The 16,555-nt window shown below is 47.2% G+C and overlaps 2 protein-coding genes across 4 annotated transcripts; one reads left to right on the top strand and one right to left on the bottom strand.

The window, feature by feature from the left end:
* The first annotated feature begins 3 nt into the window (after positions 1–3).
* Positions 4–6,285, top strand: SURF2 (surfeit 2). The gene is made up of 6 exons (XM_068211143.1): positions 4–161; positions 591–745; positions 967–1,070; positions 1,475–1,666; positions 2,225–2,376; positions 3,019–6,285. The coding sequence occupies exons 1-6, from the start codon at positions 54–56 to the stop codon at positions 3,100–3,102; spliced, it is 795 nt and encodes a 264-aa protein (XP_068067244.1). The 5' UTR covers positions 4–53; the 3' UTR covers positions 3,103–6,285.
* SURF4 (surfeit 4) lies at positions 3,385–16,508 on the bottom strand. 3 transcript variants are annotated; one of them, XM_068211140.1, is made up of 7 exons: positions 16,349–16,482; positions 15,208–15,284; positions 9,228–9,414; positions 8,281–8,357; positions 7,643–7,686; positions 6,525–6,711; positions 3,385–6,285 (listed from the first exon to the last, which is right to left on the bottom strand). In XM_068211140.1, exons 2-7 carry the CDS (start codon positions 15,232–15,234, stop codon positions 6,019–6,021), a joined length of 789 nt encoding a protein of 262 aa, XP_068067241.1. In that variant the 5' UTR covers positions 15,235–15,284; positions 16,349–16,482; the 3' UTR covers positions 3,385–6,018. The 3 variants fall into 3 exon arrangements, with proteins under 3 accessions (XP_068067241.1, XP_068067240.1, XP_068067242.1); XM_068211139.1 differs by lacking the exon at positions 15,208–15,284 and having other exon boundaries at positions 16,349–16,508; XM_068211141.1 differs by lacking the exons at positions 9,228–9,414; positions 15,208–15,284; positions 16,349–16,482 and adding an exon at positions 8,796–8,969.
* Positions 16,509–16,555: the final 47 nt, after the last annotated feature.

The raw sequence follows: 16,555 nt of genomic DNA, 5'->3' as shown, positions 1-16,555 counted from the left end.
CCGCCCCGCCCGCGGCCCGGAACGGGAAACGCGCCCGGGCCCGGCCCCTCGCGATGGCGGCGCCGGGCCCGGGCGGCGGCGCGGCCGTGCCGGAGGTGCCCGAGGCGGAGCGGCTCTTCCTGAGGCAGCACCCGCTGCTCAGCCCCGCGGGGCCGGGCAAGGTGCGGCCGTGTGAGGGCTGGGGGGCGCCGTGAGGGTCCTGAGGGGATGGGGCCGCCTCCCTGAGGGTCCGTGATGGGGCCGGCACCGCGTGGTACCCGATGGGCTCGGCCCCAGCGAGCTGCTGGCCCGAGGTGTTTGTCCAGCGCTGGAAGGTCGAGGAGCAGAGCGCTGCTCTGTCCTGCCCTCCCCAGCCCTGGGATGGCTTCGGGAGGGGTGATTAGACATTGGAAGGGGCTGCCCAGGGAGGTGGTGGAGTCCCCACGCCTGCAGAACGACTGGACGTGCACTGAGTGCCACGGTGTGGTTGGCAAGGTGGGGATCGGCCATAGGTGGGACTCGATGATCTCGGGGGTTCTTTCCATCCGAATGGATTGTGAGGTTCGGTGGGCTAAACCCCTGGCTTTCCTGACCATTCATGTGTTTTTCAGGTGAGGTGCAGGCTGACGGGACATGAGCTGCCCTGTCGCCTGTCGGAGCTGCAGGCTTACACCAGCGGCAAGAAGTACCAGCGGCTCATAAAGGCAGCCAGAGAGTTCGACTATGCCACGTTTGAGCCCCACATTGTGCCCAGCACGAAGAATTTGTACGTATTCTCCCTCCTGTGTTGTGCTTTACACTTTGTTCAATCTCAGACATAAAGTGTTTGGGCTTTACAAAGTTCTTAGGTCTTTATGGATTTGGGGAGACTGGGAAAGGCTTTATAAAGTATTTATCAACTTTGAGCAACTTGCAGTGCTTGTAGGTGAAAAGCTCTGAAGTCACAGCACACTTTAACTCTGTTGCCGCCCTTTCTGTGTCTGTCAGACACCAGCTGTTCTGCAAGCTCACCCTCAGACACATCAACAAGCTTCCAGAGCACGTCCTGCGTCACGTCCAAGGGAAGCGCTACCAGAAGGCTCTGAAAACGTGTAAGTAGCTTTTCTGAAGCTGTACCAGGCAGCATTTCTTTCCCAAGCTGTTGAGATTCCAGTGGATCTCTGAAGTGGGTGGGACAGCTTTGTTTAAATTGACAACAGTGTGTTACTGGGTCCTCCTAAGCTAGGAAGGTCTGAGATATAGGGAGCAGTTGGCTTCTAGCAAATACCTTGGAACATCCTTCCTTAAGAGAATCAGCTCTGAAACTCCCCCAGGGAGTGTGATTCATGTGTCCAGCACAGTCTGTGTTAACATCTTCCCTGGTCCATAGTGTTGCTGTAGATGTATATTTGGAGCATGCTGGACTTTTGAATTGCATTTCCTACAAGCTTGAGCTGGGAATGGAAGAACTCAGGGGCTGGGCAGCTGATCAGTGCTGCCTGACCCTCTCTCTTAGATGAGCAATGCCAGAGGGAAGGAGTGGAGTATGTACCTGCCTGCCTGAGACAGAAGAAGCAGCGGGCACAGCACCCTGATGACCAAACGAACGGGAGCAGGCAGCCTCACAGGAAAGAGGAGTTCTGGGAGCCAAAGTCCAGCGAGGAGGATGGAGAGGAGACAGATGACAGCATGAGTGACCTGTACCCACGTGAGTGAGAACCTTGGTGTCATCCATGTCCTCAAGGGAGTTGCTTGGTTAATTGTCTCCTGGTTTCTTTACACTGCTGCCTGATGCTGGTGTGCCAGAGGCACCGACTTCATCCAGCTGGGAGTCCTTGGGTTTTGGAAAAGCTTACCACCACCAAATAAGAAACAGTTAATGCTAATAACGAGTTGGATCATGCAAGGTGTGGTGGAAGGGATACAAGATCTGCTGGGATTTGCTGTTTTAGGAATCTGCACTTTCCTTGTTTTCTCAGCAAATCCTTGACAGAAGGTGGTCAGGCTGTTCTGCTTACTTAGATCTGGAGGTGCAAATCCATCTTGCTGCAGGAGCAGAGGTGTAACACGTGGCACCACCTGTGCTGACATTCCCAGAATGGGAAGAGAAAGAGCACCAAGGCACATTTCCAATAAAACACCAGTGTGTTTATTTCCCAAGTATTTTAGTAGTGCCACGTGGTGACTGGTAGCAGCTTTAAAGCAAAGCGAGGGGAGGCAGAGCCTGTGTGCACAGGGAACTGATTTTGAGCTGAATCTTTTCTAGCTGCGCTCTTCCCAGAAAAAAACCCATCAGCTCCAGAGACCACAAAGGGCAGCGATGACTTTGTGACAGACAGCGAGGAGGACGGGGCCAAGCAGAACGGAGAGCACGGGGCAAGGAGGGACGGCAGCAGAGCAGCTGGCAAGAGAGGAAAGGTGGGAGCCATCCCACTGCCTGCAGCAGCAGGGGCTGTGCAGCTGGGATCCCAGCCCGTAGGTGTGCCAGCTATTCCTGCCTGGGAACCAGCAGAAGGTGCAAAGCTGTTCAGAATAGATTTTTCCCTGTGTGCCAGACAGTGACTTGCATCCCAAGGTGTGAATTCCTCCCAGGCAATATTTATCCTTGCTGGGGTAGTGAGGGATGTTCCTGCCTGTACAAGGAGCTCATCTAGGGTGGGATCCTGCCCCACACCATCGTAGAAGGAAAGCTGATGTGTGTCCTGTGGGTACTGTAATTGTTCTCCAAATACACAAAAAAATTAAACTGTTTGGCAGTCACAAAGTCCCTCTAGACCATTTTTCTGCCACTTTCAAGGCACTGCATTACATTTTAAATGGTTCAAACTAGAAAGTTAGGGCTGGATAAAGTTTGGATTCATTGCTGCAGGGAGCCTGTCAGTTTGTACCTAATGAAACCATCAGAAAGGGCTGCTGAGCTGCAGGATCCTGGCTCCATGAGAGACTTGGGCTCATTCTGGCTGTTGAAGGAGATCACACTCAGTTTTTGTTTAAGCTGTCTCAGGCAAGGCTTGATCTGGATGTTGGAAATAAGCTGATTAACTTTTTTTTTCTCTACAGAAACAGACAGGTCCTTTAAAGAAGAAATTCAAGAGCCATCATCGAAAACCCAAAAACTTCAAGAAAGCAATCAATGGGAAATAAATTCTATGATAAATACCTGGACTGAAGCCTGTTGTGTAACAGTTCCAGTGGGAGCCCAGGATGAAGTGTCTGCCCATTCCAGTTAACTGTTACAGGTGTGGAGGGGAATAATGGGGTGGAATTAAGTTGCATTCCAAGAGCTTCAAGCCAGCATCACACTGAGGGAAGGATGTCTGCTGCAGTTAAGTCCAGAGAGCTCATTTTTTTCCAGAAAGCTGGTTTTTGTTAGGCAGAAAAGCACAGAAGCTCAGCGGTGGAGCATCACCAGCCACACACGCCAAGTGGATACAAAGATGCCATTGTTTTATTTTGATTGTTTTCAAAAATCAAAACATTTTCAAACACAACTAAGGTACAAAATACAGCATAAAATGAGAATTTATACTTTTTTTTTTCCACATAGAAAGCAAAAATATATTCAGAATAAATTCCAGAACACTTTGCAGAGCCAATTGGTAGCTGACATCCTGCTTGTGAGAGCTTCTCAGCCATGGGGAGAGGTCACTGAATTTCTGGGAGATGCACAAGTACAGCAGTGTATGTAGGAAACCAGAATCTTCTGCATCAGGACTCACAGTTAATAAGTCTGCACATTGTGCTGCCTAGAAGTATCTGATAATGCCCTCCACCTAACTGTGCCCCTGGAATACTGAAGTATTCCTGCTGCAGGGGACAGCAACAGTTCCTTTTCTAGGATCTTTTGTTGGAAAGGGGACTTGATTTTCGCAGAGGAAACTGGTCAATATTTCAGACTAGTCTGTAATCCAGCTCCTTAGTTACACAGGACACAAGGAAGTTGAGAAAGACAAGGGGCTACTTGCAGGAGTAGTTTCTGTCATTTATAAATACTATGAACATCAACAGCAGTTCAGGTATCTGAGAGTGGCTGCCTTGATCAGTCTAGAACCGTTTTAAGACCTGCAGTGAAACAGTGAAAGCCTCCTGTGCTGCAGATCTGTGACTGAAAGGACCAGTTTGTTTAGCTAGGAAGAGTCAGGCACATGGAACACTTGAGGTGAAGACTTCTCTTGCAAAACTTCCTTGAAAAGAAAGCTATCAGTGACCTGACCTTAATGCTGAATTCCCCTCCCAGCAGTCTGGACATGGGGGTTGGATTAGATGCTCTCCATAGGTCCCTTCCAACCCTAACTATTCTGGGATAGCAAATGGCTTCCTCCAGCAGCAGCACATCTTGCCCTTACAGAGGCCATTATCCCCTTAAGATGATGAGATCACTGGTTTAATTTTCAACAGTGCTCTTCTAGTTTTCATTAGTTCTTTCAGCCCAGTTTTCTCTCCGAAAAAGCAACTGTTTAACTGAACTGTCCAGGTGAGTGTCCTTATCAGGAGACCCTGGGGAACAGCTCCCACTGGAGATGTTCAGCTGAATTCCTCCTTGAACAAAGAGCTGAGCATCTTCCTCAGGGGAGGCAACAGAGCAAGGAATCAGTGTAATGGTAGGAAGCTGGTAGGGCTCATGCTGTCTAGAATTCCTCCACAATCTAGTGAATCACGTTCACACCTAGTTGACTAAGAGAGGACAAAAGGCCTCCCCTGAGCAGCACTAAGCATGGTCATGGCACAGAGGTCGTGGCACTGAGAAGCCAAACAGGGCCTTCCTCTCCTCACCCTCCCGAGTTCCTCCCAGGGAAGGTCCATCCCTGGCTGCTTCTCCGCTGCCCAGGCTTTGCACTCACATTCCTCAGCTGTAACCGTTTGCAGAGCTAGCAACAGGGGCCACACTTCCACGTTTCCACCCTGCACAGCTCAGTGTGCTCTGAGGTGGCACAGGAGGGGCTGTCCTGCAGAGCTCAGCAGCCCAGCTCTTCAGTCAGCTGGGACTCTTACAGCCAGAGACTGACAAGTGAATCTAAGAAGCAAAGACTACAGATTAGGAGATTGACTGCTCTCATCTGGCAAGTACTGAGTGCACAGAAAAGGGGAGTTTCTGTAATTCTCAAGACATTTTCACCATTAACCTGCAATTCAAATATGAATTTGGGGCATATATGGATGGAAGCTGGTTAATAGCAGAAAGGAGCTTTTATTATGGAACCTGCAGCACAACTTGGCTCCCTTCTTGGGAATTCAGGAGGGGCAACTTTTGGGGAAAGAATGCAGAATAAAGAATTCTTTTGGCACAGAATTTTCACAGAATCTAACATTCTGTCTCTTCAGGATTATCTCCCCCACTTCCTTTAAATCTGATTAGCAATACAGGATTCATGATTAACAATACAGGATTTCCCCTTGTTCCCCTCAAGGGCAGAACTGGGACATGTTAGAAAATCCTCTCCCTTTTCTTACCCAGAAAGGGGTACAACTACTTCCAGGGTTTTCTTTTTGCCTTCTGTTCTGGAGCAGGAAAGACCCTTCCCTGCTGAACAAAAGGAAATTACAGGCCTCTGAGCAGCAAAATAACAGTGATTTTCTAGGTTTTCTTTGATGCTGCTTTCCACCTTGATAAGCAATGCTATAACCAGCCATGGAACTCCTTATGCACAAGACAATTTTGAGAAGGGCAAGAAAGGGGATCCACTTTTTTAGTTATAGCTACAACCCAACACCACACTGAATGATCCAGCTGTATCTGCTCACCTTTCTGCAAATTTTAAGACACTGCTGACATTCCAGACAGCAACTGTTTTACTGCAATTCACTGAAGCATCAGCAAAATGCAGGTTCCTTGGGTTAGTTCCAAATCTAGGAAGTTAGAATAAGCCTAGGCAACATTCCTTGAAGAAATTGGATTTTATCTATTGTATTACTGGTGCCACAGTAAATCAAATTCAAAACATCTGTGCCTTTTATAGGAAGGGGGCATGTACGTGTAAAATGCTGGCAGTTTTTGTTGAATCCATAGAGAATCAGTTCTGGACTTAGTACAGTATGTCCCAAGAAGTGTTGCTATTCCTGTTACCACTCTTTTTTCTTCTCATCCATGGAGACTCCACCAGGACCCAGTGCAACCACGAGGAGGAGCCCTCCAATGACAGACATGGTCTGGAAGAAATCGTATTTGAGGAAGTCATGCATGGGCTTGTAGGCTGGGACGGTCCAGAAGGCATTGAAGTAGATGTTGATGCCAAACAGCCAGATGACCAGAGTCAAGGCAGCCAGCTTAGTCTTGAAGCCAATTGCCACCAAGATAATCAGGGCTGTGCCCACAATGTTCTGCAGAATCTGCAAGGAAAAAAGCCATGAAAAAGCCATTTACTTACACAGTTCTTAAGCAGATACACCAACATCAGAGCAGAGCTTGGATAAGATCAGTAGTCATGGCATAGATAACCTAGTAACATTTTCTAAAGTATTAATTTTACTTATAGATTTCAATAGCATTGGGCAGATCCTGCAGCCCACCTGGGCACTGGTGCTACATTCTAGTTGCTCAACTCTTACTTTAATGATGGGATACTTACAGAAAAGAAGTTCATGTCAAAGTGTAGCAGTGTCATGAACATGAGGACGAGCAGCACACGTCCCCCCAGCTGCATGTACTGCTTTGGGGAGCTCTCCCTCATGGTGGGGACACCAGCAAACATGCTCTTCCCCTCCGAGCGGGACTCAGCCAGAAGCAGCAGCAAGCCTCCCCCAAGGGCAAGATTCCTACACAAATGGGGAAGAAGGAAAAGGAAAAAAAAAAGGCAGTTTAGTACAGCTTGCACTGATCTATACCTGTAAAATCTTATCTGACAATTTCAGTAAGGATCCTCTCTATGTGAGAGTGGGGAGTGACTTGCTCTGCACCACGGGATGTGTTGGTCTGTGTTAGACTTCCCAGCCCCAGCAGCACTGACACACCCAGGATTTGTGGGAACACAGCCTGCCAGGGAACTCCAGCACCCACCACTCAGGCACAGTTGCTTCAGGGGCTGCCACAACACAAATTTCGTTGTGTTCAAGTTATTCTGTACCTCAGGTTTAGCCATATATGCCAAAGTAGTTCAGAGGTTGCTTTGAGAAAACAGAGCAGCAGCACTGCTGAAAAGTTACACATTGACAGGGCAGTAGTAAGCCTAGAGTGTAGCTCTTGTGCTGGCCTCCCCTCAGAGGGGTGGAAAGGCAACAGCCAGCCCTCACTCAGGGCCTGACAGGAAAGCTCAGGTTTATAAACTTGTCTTCTCCTTAGGGAAGGTGTTAAGAGGTTCAAAATCCCAGAAACCACTCCAGTGGCCGCATGCTGTAGTTTTCTCAGAAAATGGCTTCAGTCATGCAGAAGCAGAGTTGCTCTTTTAGCCATTTAGGAAATCAAAGCAACTCTGATCAAGTGTAGACAGTTGTTTGAACTCTTAGCCAGGTTAGCAGCAGAAGCACTTGGATCCTAGTGGGTTAGAATTAGTCTTTCCCTTCCCGAGCCTGCTGCCTACAGTTTAACACAGACTCTCCAGTTTTTTTCAGGAGCTGTCATTTCTTCTTTAATGTAAATGCATCACTTGTAAAATCTTTCTAGTAAATACTATGTACAATTGTCATTTCCTCTGCCACCAAGTGTCAGTTTTCATTCTGTTTCCATAAAAACTTCCAGAAGCAGGCATACCTCATCAAGAACTTCAGGTCCCATAGAATGCTGTATGCAATAGTCTAGGCAAAGAATAAAAGAAGTTAAAACACCATATAAATTACACTGAAGCTCTGAATTTCTGTTACAATCTCAAGTCTGTACCAGCCACAGCAGAATTTGATTATAAATACAATATAGTGAGGGAAACAAGGTAATTACAGCAGTGTGGTCCAGCGAGTCTGTGTAACACAGGGAAGGGAAGCCAGAATTTGATTTGTGCTTTAGGGCCCCCAAAATTCTCTGGTTTTGTAGGGGAAGAATGCTACTAGATAGGATCCTTTGTGATGGGAACACAGCTAAAGGCCAAAGCAACTGCAAGATCCACATTTGGCTCATTAACTGGCATCCAGGTAAATTGCCAGTTACTTCTGCTAAATTGGTCAAGGTCAAGTATTGAATGAATGTCTCCAAGCTGACTAATTGCAATTACATCTATTGGGCACATCAGGAGAACAGAAGCAGCAAAATAGTTCAATGCCATCAAGGACTGGCACTAAGCCAGGGTGGAGAAAAATTCCAGGGTTGCAAGTTATATTTAAACATGTTGGGAGTACTGGGGCTAAGAGAGATTTGAAAGGTACAATTTAGAAGGGATGAAGATTTAAGCCTCCTACCTGTAATGCTATAATTCCAAACAGTCCAAAGCAGGCATATTGCACAAAGTTCCTACTCAGCACCAGGATACAGCCACCTGAGTTGGGGAAATTGAACACAGTTACACTTGGAAAAGCTCCTGCAGGAATGCTAACTTGGATTTTAGTTTTTCTTTCATGAGATAACCGTTAGGGCCATCATGCTATATTCCTTTTCCTTGAAAGGATAAAACCCAGAACGTTTCTAAAGTCTTCCATCAGAAAGCACTGACAGCCTTTGTCACTTTGACATGAGGACTGGCAATTGCATTAAATTAAGGTAACCCTACACAAAACAGTGAGGGCAAAAAATCTAAATCCAGACACAAGATAAGGAATTGGCAATCAGGAACAGTAAATCAGGGACATAACATAACAGGATTTTTCCTCTCTCTGTTTCTGACAGCTTGAGCCCACCCAGCATACACATAGCATTGAGCACTCCTTCTGGGATTATTTTGATTCCTGGGCTTTGGAAATATTTCTGACACAAGCACCTCACTCAGGCTAAATGCACCCTCTCCTGGGTAAGAATTTGCCTTGGAGATGAATGCCCATAAAAACAGGAGGCTGAGAAAGTCTCAACATTGCCCCGTTTAAGAGAACAGGAGTATTTAGTTTAAAGAACTCTGGGTGTGGTTTGTAGTTATGGATACATGTACAGAACTGAAACCAGATTGTCCTGATGGATTCTTGGCATCTCTGACTCGGAGGCAGTGTGTCACAAGGAACTGTCTACAGCTGCTTCCAGGAAAGGCTGAAGCAGGTCAATTCAGAGTTCTTTTCATTCAGCCCATGTAGTACCATCAGTTCTGAGCTGTCAGGAGCTATCAGGAAATCACTGAGGCATCCCACGCTGCCATGATTCACAGGGCTGCAGCCACGCTGGAGTGCTCTGCCTGCACTTGAACAGCCCCAGAGCCACTTACTCAGCTGCCCGAAGAGGTTTAGGAACACAAAGATGGAGGCCAGGAAGTAGCCACAGTTCCACGTGCCATCGATGTAGTCCCTCTGTTCACTCCACTGGAACCACATGCGGATGCCATCCTCCAGGAAGGTGCTGATCAGGCACAGCCGGGCCACGTGGGGCAGGTACTGCTTGGTCACCCTCAGGAACTGCAGGGGCACACAGGGCATTAGCAGGGGAGGCAGGGAAAGGGACACTGCAGGGATAACATAGCCCTGCTCTCTGCAGACTGAGGTCAGCAGCTCTCATGCACTCAGGGTCACCAACATCCAGAGAGAAACTGGGACTTTGATTTAGTGAAATGCTTCTTCACCCACTGAGAGCAGCAGGGGAAACCTGTTGTCATTCTCCACTGGACTAGGAGCTGGAAAAAAGCAGAATCCAGCAGCACATTTCTGTGTAACAGGAACTGTGCCTTGATGGAGCTCTCGCTAATGAAGGCTGACCTTGGTTTTTAGTTTCTCTATCTCAGGGTTTCATGTTACAGCTCAGCTATCAGATAGCCCAGAGCTGAAAGGGCAATCCTGCTCCCACCCATGTGCTCAGGCACTCAGCACCCTGGAACAACCCGGATTCAGGGAGCCAGGCTGACAGAAGACAAGTTCTGTACAAATTAAAAAACATTATTAAATTGTTTGCCAAGCTCGTTCCCTCCAACAGCTCAGTGCAAACAAAGCACATGTACTGATCTTAGCTTCCACTGCGTGGAACTGCACCCTCTGTCCTCTCTAGGCAGGTTTTTACTTCCATTCAAAGGAGCATCTTCTACAGAAAGGAAACAGAGGTTTATAGCCACAGTTCAGTGCAAGTGGTTAAAAGGAAATGATATCATCATGCAACAGGTACTGAGCTTTAGTTTTTGGGAATGGAAGACATATCTGGGCCACCTTCATCTTGCAGGCTCCTGGATCAGTTTGCTCTACAATTACAAGAACAAACACAGAATTGCCAGAGTCTATGGGGTCATGTTCTATAGGGCTGTGGAGTGGGTTAGGACAAGTGTTTAACTGTCATCCTATTTTCTAGGCAGCACTGGTTATTACTTAGTTGAGACTTCCAGCAGGAAGGAGACAAAAGCCACTTCTGACAGTTTATTCCTGCCAGCAGCAATCAGTCAATACTAAAGGCTATGCAAATGACAAGCCTAGCTCACTGTGCAACTACAGATTATCACAAGGAAAAAAAAAAAAAAAGCAAACATCCTTAATAGTCAATTAAATAGTTAATATTGGAACAAACTGCACTGCTGTACTGCCTGTATCCAGAGTCTAAGGGTCAAAATTCACCATAATCAAGTGCATTTTAAGTGCAGCTGTACTCTGCCTCCTGAAGGCTGCCACTTCAGGCTTTTTAAAGCCATGTCAACAGTTGGATGAATGAGTCAGAAGAGAATTTCTGATCTTTGTCACTCACTAAATGAGACACACATCTTGGTTTAGAGCTTTCCTCCCTCCTGGGTTTCACTGTGAGGTTGAGGAAACTTGCTGAGGAATACTAAGAATAAAGTTCTTACAAACCAGAAGTCATTTGTAAGATACAGAACAAGCAACTTTGGTCTAGAAAGAAATGAAAGACGACAAGTGCTGGGTATCTGTAAGGAAAGGATAAAAACAGTGTTGTGGAAAGGCTGAAAAAAATCAGCAAGTAGTAGAGAACATCTTCCTCCAAGCCTCATCTTTGCTGTTTAGAAGTGGGAGCTGACCTCATTTTCCCCTTCCCTGGAGCCACGAACAGCACAGTTGAAGGATCCAAGAAGACATTTAACATTTACCTGTTCTCTTGGCACACAGAGGGAATTTAACACTGGCCATTAAACACGAGTGCACACATCCAATGGGCTCCAGACAAGTCAGAGAGGCTGCAGCCCATGGCAGCTCCAGTGCTAAGCAACCTCACAGCACACACATCACCCCTGGGCACCTACAGCTCCTGGAGCTGCACTCAAATTGAACCTCCTGTACACAGCAAGCTTCAGAAACAGCCTGTGGGAACAAAAAGCCAAGCCAAAGGAACCAGGAGATCCAGAGAGAAAGGAAGAGAACAACTACACCATGACTACAGGAAGAGAATGTAACAGGCATCAAGTGATCTCACAATTACAGGATCGGTAAATCACTCGAGTAATTTAACTAAAGATGGAATAAATGACAAGAAACGTGAGAGCTCCAGCAGTGGGACTCAATGAATAGCACCAGTCACCCTGGGTTTGGCCCTGCACAGCACCAGCACTGTGTGGCTCAAAAGCTGCACCCTGAGCCCACTTCCTTTAAGATTCACACAGATAAAGTGGCACACATGGGAATATTGCACTTTGGTATCTGCAGCTAAGAAATGGGATCTGAAACACACCCTGCACTGAGCACAAGACATCCAAATCCACTGATGAAGGTGGCAGCATTAAACTCACAACATCAAATAACTGCAGGGCTTTTTCTGCTCTGGCTTTGCATCAACTGCTCTCCACATGTCCTGTCTCCTTGGAAGAGGTGAAACATCATGAGAAAAGACAAGAAAATTACAAATAAAACTATTTTAAAGAACAGCTGGTTCTGTCTTGGTAGCCAAGTCACTGACATATGCCAAAGGGGCTTTGTGTTGCCACTTCCCCCTCTAATGGGATTAGAAAGGCAAAGATAGATTTAAATGCTCCTTTAAGTTTAACAACCAAAGATGTACACGGAGATCCAGAGATCCCTTAATCAAAGCTCTGCTCAAACCCCCATTTTTCTAAAGGAGGACTGAAATTTTCAAACCCATAAAGGCCTGACCAAAAGAGAGGCCATAAAGTGATTCACTTGGACCCAACCTCCAGCAGTTTCACATTTGCTGAAAGTCCACTCTATTTTGATAAAAGTGTATATACCATGGTACAATCACAGGTATTTTAAGTCCAATAAATGGACATGAGTTGGGAATTTTTGCAGGTATGTTCTGTCCAGGCACAAAGCCTTTTCCTGTGTATTCTTGGATCAGGGAAGTTTTGATTATGGTGAGGAACAGCCCACTGCTCATCTATACAGAAACCCTCCTGAGCTGCACAGCATTATTAGTCTAGAGCTTCTGATAAGGCATATCCCAAATATCTTGAACACTTTTAAGGGATCGCTTTGTTCTGGGAGAACAAATTCCTCCAGCAGCCTGGGACACCACTGATCATTCCTGGAAAAGGATGCTCAATCCACAGAGAAAAAAAAAAATCACTTTCTTTCACCAGCTTGGATACATTCACTCAAAGAGATCCCACCCCAAAATCATAGGGACAGCAAAACCCATCACATTCATTAGCCCAGTGCCTACAAAGTACTGTAAAAAACTGGGAACAGGCTTTCCCATTGATTTCCAAAGGCAGGAAGAGGGCTCTGACCCACTAGAGCATTGCCAGCAATATTAATTAGGTTTTTAATTGCAGGAAGATTTCTCAATGGTTTTCCCTTCCAAAGTGTGCTTTATACCAATTCACTTTTCCAAAAGGCTATTTATTAATGAAACCTTTAAAATGGTACTTTTAGTAATTTATTGCATTTTACTATCATTCTTCATGGGAAATTTTTTCCTCAGCCTAACCAGAATAGGCTATTTGGCTTATAATGATAAACAATCAGTGCTCTGCCATGATAAAGTTCTAGAGAATAATTCCAAATTCAGTTTTTTTTAGTCTAACTGACAAAGTTCAGACTAACAATGAAATGTTTTCTTCTCCCTCCCATTTTCTGGAAATTAGGATATCAAGGACAAGAAATAATGGGTTGAAACTGAAAGGTAAGCTAGAAATTAGAGAGAAATTCATCCCTGTGAGGGTGGGGAGGCCCTGGCACTGGTTGCCCAGAGAAGTTGTGGCTGCCCCATCCCTGGAAGTGTCCAAGGCCAGGTTGGACAGGGCTTGGATAACCTGGGATAGCGGAAGGTTCCTGCCCGTGGCAAGGGTTTGGAACAAGATGGGCTTTAAGGTCCCTTCCAACCCAAATGGTTCTGTGATTCTGTATCAGAATTATCTGGACAAGATACATCAGCATTTATCTTGGAAAACTAAATAAACTCCCCCAGTCTGGCTCTCCCTGCAGCCCTCTCACTGCTGTGCAATGACTCAATAGTCTCCTCGCATTTTTGTTCATGAATCTTGTTTTGAACAGCAGAAATACCAAGCACCCACATTCCTAAGGATTTATTCCTAAAGATTATTACAGACACTAGGAAAGTTGCCTGAGATCTGCTCCCTCTTAGGAAGGGATTACAAGGAGAGACAGTCCTAAACACTCTGTGCAGGCCTCAGTTACAGCTATTTTCAGTACTTGGTGGCTGCACTGAAGGGGGTGCCAAGTAATGTTTTAACAAAAACCACTAAAAATGGGCTTAATTTCTGAGTATGTAAATTATTGAGTTAGCAACACTGGGCTGGTGTTGGTGTCCCCTCCACTGCAATTCTTTACAGCTCAGAGCAGCCTATTACCAGCAATCTCACCCCCAGTATTGCACCTCACTCGACCTAAACATGGAGATAACTGAACCAAGTAAAAAAAAAAATCTCAATTTTTTTCTCCTGCCAGTTCAGCTCCCCAGTTCAATGACAAAAGTGCTGGTGAGAGAGAAAATGGGAATGTAGCCTTGGAGAAGTAGGACAAGCCCTTTCACTGACAACAGGCTGTCTGGCAAGCTTAGCTGCCTGTAAGACAGTGCACTAGTTCACCTCTGGATTAAGAGCCAGTTACTACTGCTGAGTATCTTGGCATCTAGGGCATCATTTGTTAATTCAAAGGGAAATTACAGTATCTGAAAAAAGCTAAGCTTTACTGCTTGAATTTAAGGAACAGATTACTCTTGCTTTTGTAAGAGACATTCAGGATTTCCTGATAAGCCATGGAATTAGCTCTAACATTCTCCCACAGGGGTTTTATGCTACAGAAATTAAGACTCATTATGTGTTGAGCACTAGTACAGAGAGTGGAAAAAGCAAGAACATCACTGAGAATGCACTCAGCTCCCAGAACAGCCAATGTCCAGCCTCCACCAGGGGAGTTTCAACACAATTTCAGCCCAAACATTCCAAGTATTTTTTTTAATCCAAGATGAACTAACAGCTCCTGTAATGCCAAGCGTTAACTTCACAATATATACCAAAGGTTAGTGTTTAGCAAGTCACTCCTACATTGGTGTGACACTGAGCTTTAGCAGCACAGACAGCACTGAAAGGCTCTGTTTGAGCTACCAGGCAGAATTATCACAGGAGTTATTACTCAGAACACCATAAAAATTCTTTTGCAATCTAATGGTAAGAGGAGCAAAACTCTAAATTCTGCAGCTTAAACACAGCACTCATCTTTAAACAGGATGTGGCCAAGCACAAGTAAATTTGTTCCATTTAAAACTCACTTCAGGAGGAGGCAAACTACATTTAAGCTGGACAAAAGAGCTTTCAGCAGAGTGAAAAAAGGGGTGTTAAGGACATCTAGAAATAACCCCACAGGAATAAATAGAGAGGTGTTATAAAAAGGTCAGGATAAGTGTTGCAAATTTTGGCAAGTAATGTGAACACTGCAGTGATGGTTTGCTTTCTCCTCTAAAAGGAGCAAGAGGACAAGGTAAGCAGAGAATGACCAAGATAATCCAGATATCCCTTCAACTGAATATTCCACACACCACAAGAAGATCTGTCTCTAAATCGAGTTTTCCTTCTTCCATCTGGGGGTGGGGAGGAAGTGCAGAACAGGTTTTCCCAGTGAAATCAGTGAAAGACACAGAGGCAGCACAGCCCCCTCAGAGCTGTGACGTGTTATCGTGCACCACACAACTCACACTAAATCACAGTGGTTGTAGAACCAGGCAGAATCAGATTTTCCAGCCAATTTGCTGAATATGATTACTTGCTGCTTCTTATTGTCGATTAGATGAATCACCATGACTGTGAAGATCTTTGCAACACCATCCCCAGCAGAGCAGCTACTTACACTCAAAATATTCCTGTTGTCAGACATTGTAAGAGATCACAAACTTCTATTTAACAGAGAAATCACTCGGGCCTCCACTGAAATAAACGTAAGAAGGTTTACAAGACAACATCAGCTTGTTTGTTTTCCTTTTGCCCCAGTCCTGAACACAGCACCACGGTGCTGAGCAACCTTTTCCAGTTTGGGCTTCCAGACATGGATCAGGGTTTCATGAAATCACAGAATGGTTTGGGTCGGAAAGACCCTAAAGCTCATCTTGTTCCAAACCCCTGCCATGGGCAGGGACACTTTCCACTAACCCAGTGTGCTCCAAGCCCTGTCCAACCTGGCCTTCAACTCTTCCAGGGATCCAGGGGCTGCCACAGCTTCTCTGGACAGCCTGTGCCAGGGCCTCCCCACCCTCACAGAGAGGAAATTCTCCCTAACGTCCCATCTAACCCTGTCAGGTTGGATAACCCGGTCGCTCTCCCATCCCTGCCAGCTCACAGCGGCTCCCCACACCCCTCTGTGCCCTCTCCACCAGCCGGGACGGCTCCTGCTCTCCTTCCACTTAACCTCTCCTGAGAGAAGCGCTGTCCCCAAGGAGAACTCGCTGTACGAGAGGCTCGGGAGCTCACCCCAGGGCAGGGGCGGCCGCTGGGCCTGCGGCGCTGGGAGCCGGGCCCGGGCTGCCCTGGGAGACAACTTACAGGAAACTTGCAGGAAAGACAGAAACAGACTACTTCCAGAAGCAGGGGGTGAGAAGGAAGAGTAGAATGGCTACAAATAGAAAGAGAGGAAACTTAGGCTGGGTATTGAGGCCCTGGCACAGGGTGCCCGCAGAAGCTGCGGCTGCCCCTGGATCCCTGGCAGTGCCCAAGGCCAGGCTGGACGGGGCTTGGAGCAACCTGGGCTGCTGGAAGGTGTCCCTGCCCATGGCACGGGTTGAACGAGACGACCTTTAGGACCCCTCCCAGCCCAAACCACTCCATGGCTCTATCATTCCACAAACCCACCGCCCCGCCACAGCGCGGCCCCGAGGCGGCAGCGACCCCGCCGCCATCCCGGCCTGCCTCAGCCGGGCCCCTCAGCGTGGCCCCGGCGCACAAAGGCCGCCGGGCGGGCGCGGGGTGGGGGGGAGGAAAGGCGGGCGGGCACGCACCTGGTCGGCGAAGTCCTCGGCGGTGTTCATAATGTCGTTGTGGCCCATGGCGGGGCCCGGGCTGGCTCGGGGCGGGCGGGGCGGTGGCGGGGCCGGGCCGCGCTCGGTGCAGGCGCTGCCACGTCGGACGGGCCGGGCCTTGAAGGCGCCGCCGCGCCGGCGCGCGCGGGGCGGGGCCTCCCCGCCGGGACACGCCCCCCGGACACG

The sequence above is a fragment of the Anomalospiza imberbis genome, chromosome 21, assembly GCF_031753505.1.
Source record: "Anomalospiza imberbis isolate Cuckoo-Finch-1a 21T00152 chromosome 21, ASM3175350v1, whole genome shotgun sequence".
NCBI lineage: Eukaryota > Metazoa > Chordata > Aves > Passeriformes > Viduidae > Anomalospiza > Anomalospiza imberbis.
This window is presented reverse-complemented; position numbering and strand designations above follow the sequence as displayed.